The sequence below is a fragment of the Thunnus thynnus genome, chromosome 2 (assembly GCF_963924715.1).
Source record: "Thunnus thynnus chromosome 2, fThuThy2.1, whole genome shotgun sequence".
Classification (NCBI taxonomy): Eukaryota; Metazoa; Chordata; class Actinopteri; order Scombriformes; family Scombridae; genus Thunnus; species Thunnus thynnus.
In genome coordinates, this window is record NC_089518.1 from 39614684 (window position 1) to 39629065 (window position 14382).

General features: G+C 37.2%; 1 protein-coding gene across 3 annotated transcripts in view; it reads right to left on the bottom strand.

Moving 5' to 3' along the window:
* Nucleotides 1–2616: 2616 nt before the first annotated feature.
* The window catches only part of grin1b (glutamate receptor, ionotropic, N-methyl D-aspartate 1b), a 73168-nt gene continuing 61402 nt past the window's right edge, over nucleotides 2617–14382 (bottom strand). For 2 of the 3 annotated variants that reach the window (XM_067574525.1, XM_067574516.1), the window contains one exon: nucleotides 2617–8827. In XM_067574525.1, coding sequence (XP_067430626.1) covers nucleotides 8762–8827 — 66 coding nt within the window. In that variant the 3' untranslated portion in view covers nucleotides 2617–8761. The remainder of the gene's footprint in view (nucleotides 8828–14382) is intronic. The other variant, XM_067574508.1, reaches the window with a different exon arrangement.

The following is a 14382-nucleotide window of genomic DNA, read 5'->3' on the forward strand; positions in this document are numbered from 1 at the left end:
AAAACAGATTTGTGTATCAGAACTTTGTTTTTTCTTCTTTCCTCTCCCATTAATCATCTCACCACCCCTCAGATTTATCTGCTGACCCTTTGGAGGGGCCCGACCCCTAGGTTGGGAACCACTGGACTAAACTAGCTAACTGTATATAAAGTAGTGTAAACTAGCTCCACCTCCAGCAGCTACAACAGTAACATGCTGCTCTAACACTGATGCTTCACTATTAATAATCTAATGATGTCATATATAATAATATATCAGTCAGAGGGACCAAACCACTACTTTTACTGCAATACTTTAACTACATCAAGCTCATAATACTTATGTACTTTTACTGCAATACTTTAACTACATCAAGCTCATAATACTTATGTACTTTTACTGCAATACTTTAACTACATCAAGCTCATAATACTTATGTACTTTTACTGCAGTAAAGTATCTGAGTACTTCTTCCACCACTGCTTATAACTCACTATAATGTAGTTGTGAACAGAGTTATAAGACATGTTAAGTGCTGATTAATGTTCAGTATTTTATATTATTACAGCTGTTTTATATAATATATATTTGTGTTTATACAGCAGCAAACACGTCTGTGTCTACAGGAGGATTAATACTAATACATTAATAAACACTTATATCTGCTGACAGCTGCATTATAGTTATAAACCATTTATTAACTCTACATAGAGTGATTATTATTATTGATTATTATTATGGATCAGTTCTCTTGTTCTGTGTTCACCTGCTGCAACAGAACTGATTCCTGCTGTCAGTCAGTGATGATCATCACTGGATAATCAATAACTTCCTACTTTTAACTGATCACTGATCACAGATTCTTCCATTAATCTTAAACACAGGTAAGAATCTGAGTATTTGATTCATTTTATTCAGTTCAGACACAAAAATCCTTCTTTATGCTTCATAACGTCCAGAATCGACGACTGTAACGAGCTTCTCTCTGACCGACCAGCGACGGCGGCGTGAAGATCGTATAACGACGTCTGTCAGGTTTTATATTTCCCGCCTGATGACTGCGTGAACTCATCGTGACCTTTACGTCGTCTTGATGTTGGTTATCACACTGATCCTCCGTTTAACTTCACATCTTTTGCTCCTTCGTTAGAATAAACTCCTGCTGCTCACTGACATGACCTTTGACCCCAGCCCTGCTGTTTTTATAACAGGTCACCTGTGTGTGTGTTCAGAGACTCACTTTAAATAAACTGTAGCTGAAGCTGATTATTGATGATAAATATGAAGATTTAAAGTAAATTTTAACGAGACGATGAAGATTTTCATCAGAAGAAGAAGCAGCTGAAAGCTTTTAAAAGTCAGTAAGTGGACTTTAGTAAACTGATAAAAGTCTGACTCACCTCAGAGCTCTTCTTCGTTGGTTTCTTTCTTGCTTTTCTTCTTCTGTGATGGAGAAACTTTGAACGAGCTGCTCAGAGGAGTTGAAATCAGGATCAATAACTGATCAGGTAGCGGATCAGCTGCTCCTCAGTGCTGACATGAAGCTTTTCATTGATCACAGTCATCACATCCAGCTCAGAGACACTTATGCTGCCTGACAGACGCCTGCGTCTCTGATCGGTTAGTTATTGATCCAATCAGTGATCAGTATGCAGCGGGAGGATGAGTGGACGTCCTGTCCTCCGTCACGTCCTCGGCCAGCTGCAGCTGCTGCTGCGACCTTCGGACTGAGAGTCAACAACAGTCACCCCCCCGCCCCCCCCCCCCCCCCGGCAGACTACAACACCCACAATCCTCTGCTGTGACTCCAGTTCATCTGTAACATTAACACGTCGTCTTCTTCTCTCATTGAGTCCTAAACGTGTCATTTTATTAAGTTAAAGAAACAAAACAAATTCAGAAACAACAAATAAAACTCAAGAATGAAACTTCAAGATGTTTTTTGGGTTTTTTTGCATAAAAATCAACTAGTTTCAAGATTTTTACAGAAATCAGTCAGTTAGTTTCTTAAAATGAGATGAAACAGCAGATTTCTGCTCTGGAATCAAGAAAAATGATGGAAATTCTTCAAACAAGTTGATTTGAAGCTAAAAACATTAAAAACCAACTGAGCCATTTAGCACTTACTGTTTTTCCTCTGGTGTTGATCGCTCGGTTTGATCTTCACCGTCTCATATTTAACTTTTATTGAGTCCTAATCGTCTCATTTTATGACAGAAGGTTTGTGTAGTAGCTGTTCCTGAGCTTTCCATCATATCCCATGATCTTCCTCAGCAGATGCAGATGGAGCGCTTTATAGATCATCTACGTTGGCTCAAAAGCTGATAGAACATCTTCAAAACAAACAAACAAACAAACAAACAAACAAACAAACAAACATCTGCGACTCTGTTTGCTGAGGAAGATCATGTGATATGATCGAAAGCTCCAGAAAAGTGTTCTTCTTCTCTGTGCAGATTTAGCAGCTGGACGCACCTGCTGCAGGATTTATGACATCACAACCAGTCTGTAGCCAATCAGCATCCAGTATTAGTGTCATGTGAACAAACACTGAGAATCTTATTATTATTATTATTATTATTATTATTATTATTATTATTATTATTATTATTATGAAATAAAGCGACAGAGTTCTGATTAAACTGTTAATATTTATTCATTTATTACAGGAAAATTTATTCTTCATATATATTTGTCTTTAGACAAAATTCACATTTCTGCACGTTCAGCTGATTCACTCAGTGGTTCCCAATCTGAGGGTCGGGACCCCTGGACGGGTCACGAGGAGAATTTCAGAGCAAGAAACAAGATAAATAAATGTTTGTTTTTCTGGTGAAATACAACAGTTTGACCTGTGATGGAGATAAATATGGCTTCACATTAATGAGTCACGAGCAAAAAGGTTGGGAACCACTGCGCTGTGCTACGCTAGCTTAGCATTAAGTGGCACTAAATAATCCAAAGAGTATAAATCAAACACAAAGTCTCTGTTTTCCCTAAAATCTGCACCAAATGACACTAAAAGCACTTTAAAGTCCCAAAGACTCGACAGTTACACGTCAGGATGTTCATGATCAACGTTTTCCTTCTTTCTTGGTGGTAAAAAGACGTTTGTTTAGCTGAGAGTGATGAAGCAGCTCCGGCAGTAAACAAACAGCCGCTCAGACGCAGGACGACGCTTCTTCTTCTTCTACAGTTTCTGTGTTTGACGTCACGTCTTCGTCCCGCGTGGCGGTAAATACACGACGGCGGTTTGACTGCAGAGCTTCACGTGTTCGTCTGAGACAAACTCAGATAGACTCACATTATCGATTATAGATTAAATACAAACAGCATCATCATCATCATCATCATCATCATCATCATCTGTACAACAGCAGGAAAAAAAAAACGTCTTCAAACAGGAAGAATCAGTGAAACAAAGACTTTAAAAAAAAAAGTTACAAAAAAAAAGAGAAAGTATGACATCACAACATGATGTCACCGTATGACATCACAATATAACCTGCAGGGTGAGCTGCACGAGCAAGGATCCATTCAAAAAAATATTTATTGATCATAATTTTGTTAAAGCTTCAAATTGCTGAACATTTAAAAAAAATACAATGTGTGTAATAATAATAATAATAATAATAATAAATATGTAAAACAACAAAAAGAGTAAAAATGACTCCATCAATGGTTTTGTCTTATTATATAAACAATAAATAAATAACAATAACTGCAGGACAGAAATATTTAATAGTAATTAATTTGTGGTCTATTTGTTTCTATTTATTAAACGACATCATGTTCAAACCTGATTGGAGCTTTAACGTCAGGTGATGTGATGTCATAACGACCTGAACATGAAGCCTTCAGGCTGCTTCCTGTAAATAAACACTTTCATACTACTGATGTTTTACTGCAACATATTTCACATATTTTAAATTTTCACTCAAACGTTCAGTATCAACATTTTATCAACTTGCCAAATATGTTAATTAACAACATTTTTCCTCGTTATGTTGATTCAGAAGCATCATGTTTCCAGTTTAATCACATGTGAAGGGAACTAACAACTTTCCATCCTGATCTCTAACGAGGTGCGTTTAAGTGTCTGTGAGTCACGTTGGAAATAAAAAAAGATTAAAAACACATAAATCACAAAGAGTAAATGTTTTAAACCAAACAATATAAATGTTTTAGATGCTGAATCATTGTGTATGAAGCTTATTGTTCAGCCAACAGATTTCAGCTCTTTTAGTGAGTCAGTGAAGTTTCCTGAACAAACAGATTTCCTCTTTTATAAACCAGTTAAACTTGGTTCAGTTCTTGTCTGTATGTTTCTCTCTGTACTCGTTATGAAATAAAAAACGTGTAAGAAGTGAATCCTCGCTGGTGCAGCTCACCTGTAAAACAGCGTCAGTGTGAACACGTGTGAACATGTGAGCGTCACTGAGAACAAGACAGGATCAATAATCCGCCTCCTGTTTTCTAAACTCTGATTGTTATCAGAGCAGCTTCTAAAGTCAACATTTGTTCATCGGCAGAACCGGATTCACCCGCTCAGACCTTCACCTGATGAAAGCTGCACAGGTAACATCGGGTCAGACGCAGGAAGTTTTACACTGGAAATAACAGCGACTATCTGGAGAGCGATGATGACGACGATGAAGATGAGGAATAAAACGCTCCGATAAACAGAAAAACTCTCCAACCTGTGAGACAGGAAGGTCAAAGGTCACCTGATCTGTGGGGAGTCTCTGCTGTGTTCAGAGAAACAAACAACAGAGAGAAAAAACCCCTAAATTTCAAAATAAAAGTTTAATTTAATAATTCATTTCTCAGGTGTTTGATTCTTTCCCACCGCATCACTGTGATGCAGCACCATCTATCTATCACTACATGTATCAATAATATTGATCTTATTGATCATTTCACTTCTGAAAACAAAAGATTCACAAAATCTACAACAGTTTATTTATAGCTGCTCTTGAAGTGATTTACACAGGAAATACATGAAGTCTATAATGTGTCAGGATCAGGTTACTTATTATGATTATTATTATTATGATTATTATTATTATTATTATTATTATTGCTTAATTTATAGAGACTAAGATGAAAACAAATAGTACAACATGATCAACTGAATATTAAAAAGGGTCAAACTTAAATACCCCTTTAAAAAAAGGTTCTTTATTCACATCTTTTCAAATGAAATCAAATATTAACTAACATGTTTAGTAAAACAATTCAAAACAATTAGTAGATTAATGAATTAGTGAATCAACAGAAAATTATTCAGTATTTCTTGAGCATTAATTACAAAAAATGTGAATATTTCATTTTTTTTTTTTAGTCTTCAAGGATTGTAAATTAAATGTAAATTAAATCTTTGGTTTTGGACAAAACAAGCAACTTGAAGATGTCACTTTGGGAAATTGTGACATTTTTCATTACTTAATGACATTTTATTAATTAATCAATAACATAATCACTGGATTAATTGATAATCAATAAAATAATTGTTAATCACAATCCTATTTATTGTAAATCAGGGATGGGAAACAATTAGCTTGTTAGACTTATCTGCTACACAGGATTAGCATTAGCTGTGTTGGTCTTGTTCATAAACCCTGTTTTACTTTAGTTTAGCGAAAGGTTGACTGCAGTTAGCCTGAATAAGCTAAATTAAGCTAACAAATATTGAGGCCAAACGTTAGTTAAAGTCTGTTCTACATAGTTAAACAAAGCGTTACACTTTATTTGGTACGTTAGCATTAGCGATAGCTGTGTTTGTCTAAATGTTGAGAGCCCTGTTAGCGCTGTACGTTTCGGTTCAGGAATAGGATGACTACAGTTAGCTTTAGCTAGCATATTAGCATTATCACTACGCATGTTGATATTATAAATGTTCAAAAATGTGTTTTTACATAATACTTGACCATGTAGTGTAACGTCTCGTATGATATTCTTTACTAACATTCTTATTATTATTTTTCAGCATTCTTATAAATGATAAAAATGCTGCAATTTTGAATCTTATGATCTAATCTTATAAACGACTTTGAAAAACAGCTTCTTGGCACATTTACAGTGATGTTTATTAATGTTCGCTGTCCCTCATAAATAAACCAATAAATAAATAAATAAATAAAATGTACAACTATGGTTAGCCTTGGATGGCACATTAGCTGTGTTTAATTTAAGGGACAAAGAGATAATAAAGTCATATAATTATGATTTAGCTATTTTCTGCTGAGTCATATTTCCTTGTCTGGACTGGAAAATGTTGTTTACATCATCAACATTCAGATTATGACTCATGACACAGACGTGTCTGAAAAAGCAAACAAACACTAAAAAAGACAACTACAGCTAGCGTTTAGCAACCCTGTTATCTCTGTAGTTCATTATTAGCATAAGTCGCGTTGATCTAATGAATGTTCAAAAACAGAATTATCTCGATGGAAACAGGACGACTAGCTAGCTTTAGCTTTAGCTTTAGCTTTAGTAGCCTTGCTGGCCTCAGTTTGCTATCTGAACATTAGCCGTGTTGATTTTTTTCCCTAATTAATGACGTTGTTTTAGTTTTTCTGTCACTGTGCGCTCTTTTAAATGTGACTGTCAGCAAATAAACCAATCAGCTCCAAACATTTACATCTTTAAACTGCTTTATCGTGTGATCGTAGCTGATATTTGACCGAAAGCTAAAGGCTAATAAACATCGACTGTTTCAAGTCTCTGCAGGCTGATTTTTCTCGTTTAAGGAGGGAAATCAATCTGCAAACTGATGGATTATGTCTTAAAACAATCAGCAGGATCACTTCATTTAATTTAAAGGAAACATTAAAAGACTTTTCTGGTTCTTTGAAATGAGATTTCTCAGTTGGAGTCGTTCTTGTTCTCAGTGAGGCTCTCGTATGTTTCCTGCACACGCGTGTTTTTCACAGAACGATCCGTGTTCGTAATGACACGCTTAACTTTACGGACAGCACCTACTGTACATCGCTTCTGCAGCGTGAAAACCTCCTAACTCCAGCGGGCCTGCGTGGACAGGCCTGTGAGGAGTCAGGAGGTTTTCACTGGACATCAGTTTCTGTTGATTGGCAGGTTGGAGTTACAGTGTCGTGGAGGTAGACAGAGACTGACATCATGCAGATCTAATGACATCATCAGCAGAGACACAGTGGAGGTGGAGCAGTGACTACGTTTCCCATCATGCCCTGGGACTGTCGGGGGGGGGGGGACAGTGGGTGGAGCCTCTGGATCAGGAAGTATTTTTCTTCTTCTGTAAATGGTTTCATTTAGAAGATAGAAGTGGACGTTTAATACTCATCTGTTATTTAACAAGAGTTAACAAGTTGAAGGAGACGACTCATAAATGACTTCCTGTTATATTCTTGTTCCAGTTTTTCATGTAGAGAAACAAACTCAACAGTTCAAATCAAATTAATTGGTTTGTGGAGGGAATCTGGACAATATATATTATCAATAGACAATATATATTATTAGACATCAACAACAACGTTTTCCTCTTTTGGTCAAAACAAATGTGTCATTATATAAATTCAACATAAAGATTATTGTGAAAATAAGAAAATAAAATATCTATTTTTATTTACCTCCAAAACCAACAGAACTTCATTTTGTATTTATATATATATATATATATATGTGTGTGTGTGTGTGTGTGTGTGTGTGTATGTGTGTGTGTGTGTGTGTGTGTGTGTGTGTAAATACACATTTCATTTGTAAACCTGATTTTCTACAGTCGAATATTAAGTTTGATGTTTTTACATTAATATATATTCTGTGTGTTTTCTATGTATTTTACGTTAATAAAAGTGCCAAATCTGTTTCACATTAAAACCAGAAAACCTTCAAACTATAAATAAATAAAGGCTTTTAATGTGTTTTTTTTACTGTGACCATTTAAAAACTTTTCTTTAAATATTTAAGGAAGCCAGAATATAAAACAGATATATATCGTATAACTCCCTCTTTTCTCTCTCTTTATTATTTATTGATGCTCTTATTTTGCTGTTTGCATTACTTCCTGTTTAAACTGTTGAAATAAAATCCTAAACACAGAAGCACAACAGTCTCCTGGAACATTGATCCGCTGCTGTCGGGTTCCTTCATGACAAATCTACTACACTTCCCATGAGCCTCGGCGGTGACTCGCCCTGACGGACCCCTACAGTCGGGTTCAGTTAGGAGACTCCTGTGGCTCTGCGTTCAGGAACGTTTTTAAAAACACTTCCTGTCCCAGAGACTCGACCCTCCCCCCCCCCAACACTTTGATCACTGATCAGGTTTCTGATCGTCAAGGAAACGTCTGTGTTGGATTTCATGACCTCGTCGTCGAAGGCGGCGGCGTCTTTTTCTAAAAACTGATCTGGAGGATCAATGAGTCAGTGCGATCGATCGAAGTGACGAACAGGAAACAGGACAAACTGTACAACATCACACACATCAAATAAAACCCTCTGATTGGACGAGGCTGACGGCTACAAGCAGAGCAAGGCGAGTGTGTGTGTGTGTGTGTGTGTGTGTGTGTGTGTGTGTGTGTGTAGTTGGTGGAGGGGTTTGGGATAACAGATGGTGTGTGTGTGTTGGCACAGTGTGACGCCATCCAAAAGTCCTGATGCCATCGTATTCTGCTTCCTGTCTCAGAGGAAGCTCAGTCTGTTCATCTGTGTGTGTGTGTGTGTGTGTGTGTGTGTGTGTGTGTGTGTGTGTGTGTGTGTGTGGCTCAGCAGCAGCAGTGACTCTCTCTCTCTCTTGCTCGCTCTCAGACCACGGTGCTGACGGAGGGATCTGATAGGTTGAGCTGGCCGGTGATGTCAGTCGGGTACGGCTACAGGGAGAGGGACAAGAAAAAGAAAAGAGAGAGAGAGAGAGAGAGAGGAAGCAAAGGAGACACACATGTTAACACGTTCATCTTCATCACACACACGCACGCACGCACGCACGCACGCACACACACACACACACACACACACACACACACACACACACACACACACACACAGCGAAGTCGACCTCAGAGCCAAGATGGCGGCGTCTGTTTCTACCTGCTGTCACATGTTGTTTTTGTTTATAAAATGATAAATTTGTCTCAGGAGGTTTTTTTTAGACCTGGACCAGATCAAAACCTGGACCAGATCAGAACCTGGTTCCTGTGGACCCAGTATGAAACCGTGTTTGTTTTTATGTGAGTTTTAGTTGATTTACTTGTGCAGAAGTGTTCACCAGACATCAGGCTGTGCACTACATGATGCTGTTATTGGTTTTGTATCATAACAACAGATAGATTTAGGCTTTATTAAATAAATATGTTTTATATATTATTTCACTTCCTCACAACCTGAAAAATAGATTAAATGCAGCAGTTATCAGGTTAATGAGTGTTGAGTGTAAATGACACAACAGTGTGTTTCATGTGTGAAGTTTGACTGACAGTAAGTTACAGTCAGCAGCTGATCGAGCCGAGAAATATATTACAGTTAATAAACTCGTGGCTGCAGGGATTTCACCTTCTCCTGCTATTATTGCTGTTATTATTATTATTGTTATTATTATTGTTATTATTGTTATTTTGCTTCTCTGTGTCTCTCTCCTTCTTTTTCTCGAGGCAGATGGCGCCACCTGGAGTTCTTCCTGTTAAAGGGATGTTGGGTCTCTGTGAGATGACTTCTGTTGGGATTTGGTGCTTTATAAATAAAACTGAATTGAATTGAGAAGTGACATATTAACAGAAATGCATTCTGGGATATTTAGCCTTCAGCCGACCACTAGTGTAACTTCATCATCAGTTACTTATAGATAAGAAACGCTCCTGTAAGGTGTCAAATATGGAGGAAATGTCAGGAAGAGTAACAGAGGAGGGAAACAGCAACATGACGTATAAATAAAGTATTTAAATCTTCATGTAGGAGGATAACATTTACAGAATAATCTTAATCCTGATAATCATGCATGTTATATTACATATTTTAACGGATCAGCTAAAATAAATCTGATTAAATGTGTTTCGTGTTGCAGCTGCAGATCAGAGTCGACATCAGAGAGAATATGGAAAATGCAGTATTTACAGTATTTACAGTATTTACAGTATTTACATTTATTTACAATAAAATGTCCACATCAGGATAAACCTGGAAATGTTAATTATTCAGTGTTTATGGAGATAAACTATAAACGCCTGACTTCCAGTTAAACTGAGATGCTTTTATTTAGAAGGTTTCCTGTTGTTGTCGTTTGCTGAAAGAAAGAAGAAGGTGAACCCTCCAGATGTTTCTACCAGCTGATGTTTTACTGCAACATCACAGATTTTGGATTTTCACTCAAACTTTCAACATTTTGCCAAAATTCGTTAATAAACATTTTGTCATTGTGTTGATTTAGCAGCGTTACATTTCTAGTAATTTCATTAATGAACGTAACTTCTAGGAGACGGAGCTGGAAATAAAGGACGACAATAAACGATTATTTACATTATTGATTCATCTGCCAACTATTTTATCTTTGAAATATTAGAAATTGCCGCCGTGATGTTTGATGTTTGTCACAAAGAAAAACAGAAACGTCACATCTGAGAATCTGGAAACAGGAAAAACGACTGAAACGATTCATCAATTTTCAAAATAAATGCAGACGGGACTCTTCCTGGTGATCAGAAACACGGATTAGTGAACGTCTGAACGTCGACCGTCAGCGTCTTACTGGTTGAATAAAAACATTTATTTTAACATTGAAAGTAAAAACAGGATTTTCTGATCTGAGCTTCTCTGTAAATAATAAATGAAGACGTGTTTGCATGAACATGTATTTATATTTAAACATACTAACGTATGCATGTACATGTCTGTATAAACTGATATAATATGTATGTGTAGATGCTGTATATGTGAGTAAATATCTCTGCACCAGAGTTTATATTTTATTTATTTTATTATTTATGTTTGATGTGTCCTGAAAGTTCCTGAACTGTTTTATGATAAAAGTTCAGAGTTTTAGAAATTCATCTGAAAATAATTTGAAAAAAAAAAAAAAAACAGTTTGATGAGAAATAAAAACATCCTGATGACTCAGTTAGAATCTGATCTGATACATTATGTTACAATACGTTATGATAAAATATGATAAAATAAGATAAGATACGAGATATGATACTATATGTTACGATATGATATAATATAATATACTATATGACACTATAACATACTGTATGTTAAGATTCATGTTACGGCAGCACAGAGACTCTTTGAATTAAATACATAAAAAATTAAATAAGAGATTTAAGAAATTAGAGCGACGACATTCAGGAGAATCTCACTAAGTTTGTGTTTTACTCATAAAGTAGAACATTAATGAAGGACTGTCACTGATTCATTATGATTTAAAATAAATAAGCAAAAAAGTAAAGTTTATAAATCTAACGATGATTTTGTGTGGAGTCTGACTTTAAACTGGAAGAGTTGGATGAGTGAAGCTCCAGCAGGAAGCTGCGTTGTTCCTGGTGACCAGCAGGGGGCGACGCCACCGGCTGCACAGTCTGATTGTATCTGGATTTATCACCTCAGTAAACTGTTTCCTGGTGAGTTTATGGTCTCAGTCGCTGGTTTCAAGTCTTCTTCAACACAGCGTGACGTTCATTTAGTAAATTATGGTCCCGTTTAATTTAAATTTGACAGTAAAGCAGCGTATGTTTTAGGGTGTGGCTACGTTGTGATTGACAAGCCGCTACCACGGCAACAACGTTGGTTAGGTAACGTAACCGTGACGTGTAGGCGGAGCCGTTTTCAGTTCATAACAGTTAGCGTTAGGTTGCGATAGAAGATCCTCTAATGAGTCAACTGGTCAGTTTATTTAGTTTTAATGGTTTTAAGCCTCTTTTGCACTAGTGGAAATTAGCATTAGCATTAGCATTATCACTGTTAACCATAGATTATAAATGCACCATTCTAACCAAGCTAGCAGCTAGCGTTATGGTCAGCTCCGCCCTCTCGTCCAAATATGGTCACTTTTGGCTTCAAATATCCAAGATGGCGACGGTGAAATCACTAAACTTGGAGGCTTCAGAGCGGCGGTTCACCGACCAGCGGGCGACGTCACCGTCTATATTTATTTTACAGTCGATGGTGAAACTTTTTGTTCTTCAGGTTTCAGTCTGCTGCTGCTGAATTAAATATTATCTTCTGTCCTGTAGTGTGAGCTGAGCAGACGCTCCGCTCCGCCGGCGCCACGGCGGCCATTAAACTTTCATCTGTCGCCTCGAGGTCGTCGGTTCAACTCTGTCTGTCTGACGTCGTCTGGTTTCTGTTGGTTGTCAGTAACTCAGTTTGGTTTTTGTTCTGCTCTGTTTGACTTGAGTGTTGATAATCTGTCCCCCCCCTCCCTTGCCTGGGTGTTGCCATGGAAACAGATGTGGTTATAATGTGGATTGTTTTTGAGCCTCTCTGCTCTGAAACCTTCAGCGAGAGAAGAAGAAGAAGAAGAAGAAGCGAAGTCTGTCCTGCTGTTCATCAACTCAGCAGACGTTTGTCCGCCATCTTGGCTCTGATTCAAACCTCCGTTAGAAACACGAAGCGTCCTGCAGACAGACTGGACTCTGCTCCAGTTTAACCAGTGACACTGTTTACTGGTGCTGAGCGTCATTAATACTGACTAATAAATCAGTTTAATCCATTTTAAATGAAATCTGTGACACAGTAAAGTTCAGTCTGATGTGTGAAGGATGAGTTTTGAACAGGCTGGAATTAGCTCACTAGCTAGTGTTAGCATTCTGCACCAGCTAACAGTTAGCTTAGCTCTGTGCACAGATAAACATGCTAACAGTTGTTTGAAGTTTCCTTTTATAAACAGAAATGAAAAAGAAAGTGTTTCAATATTCAGATATAAACTTTAAAAGTTTTACGACTGATTTTTGTTCTTCTTCTGTTTGTAGCAACAAAAACTCAACATGAACCAGAACATCCTTCTCATAAATACTAAACAAAAAATATCAAACTAACTTCAAATACCAGGAAGTAGACGGAGCTCGATGTCTGTCTGGGAACTTTTTGGTATTTGAGAATTTTAATATTTCAGAAACTAACATTTAAAAGTGAAAAAGAAACTTGATCTTCAAGCAGTTCTGGTTTCAGGGAAAGAAAAAACGTCTGTTGCAGAGCTGCAACAATTAGTTCATTAATCAATTAGTTACTATTTTGATAATTGATCAATTGTTTTGAGTCATTTTTGTAAGAAATAAAATCAAAAATTCTCTGATTTCAGCTTGTTAAATGTGAATATTTTCTGGTTTCTTTCGTCTCTGTGACAGTAAACTGAAGATCAGTTTAGTTGCAGCTTCAGTCTGTTTTTTTTAGTTTTTGAATGATTATTTTTTACCTGATACAGAACAAAAATCAAGTCTAATCTTTATATCTGACCTTTCTGTGTAATCAACACTTTGTTTTTCATCTTTTGTTTCTGTTTATAAAATGAAATTTAAAATATTAAAACAACAATCTGCTCTGATCTGTTTCTGATGATCATTATTTTACTTTAAGGACTCGAGTTGTGACTCAGTTCTCAACCCTGGATGTGTGTGTGTGTGTGTGTGTGTGTGTGTGTGTGTATGTGTGTGTGTGTGTGTGTGTGTGTGTGTGTGTGTGTGTGTGTGTTGGTGTGTGTGTGTGTGTGTGTTGGTGTGTGTGTGTGTGTGTGTGTGTGTGTGTGTGTGTGTGTGTGTGTGTGTGTGTGTGTGTCGGTCGGTCGGTCGTGCTTGCAGAGGAGGACAGAGGTAGTGTGTGTGTGTGTAGTCTGGACACCATTCAAATCCACTGAGAGAAAAAACACTCATATAGAAAATAAAGAGAGATGATCACAAAGAGAAATGAGTTCAAGTCTGACCCCCCCCCCCCCCCCCCCCCCCCCCATCACTTCCTCACCTTATCAATTACCAATCAATAACTTGAGTGATCAGTCTATGTTTGGACATAAAACAACAGCAGAGACACAGCTGATCACTCTGCACCATTTTCATTCCCTTCATGAATAAAACAACAGGATCTCTGCAGAGAGAAGGGATGCCAAATGTCTAACCGCTGTGGAGTTAAAACACAAAGAAACACAAAACTTCATCACAGAATATTTGGCACATTTCAGAGCTGCTGTTAGAAACTTCAGCTCTTAAAGACGATTTCACAAGCTGAATATGACAACGGCAGAGTTTGGCTCCGAGCTGATATTTATTCACTAATCAGGCCCCAGCAGGTTCAATATGTGCTGATATCTGTGTGATCATTTGATTTACTGCTAATTTGTTTGGTAATATTCACCAGAGAAGCATCATATAAACTAAAATGATGAAGGTGCTTCAAGTAGTTTCAGCAGTTGTATTTAAGCTTTTAAGGCCTCGTTTTATAG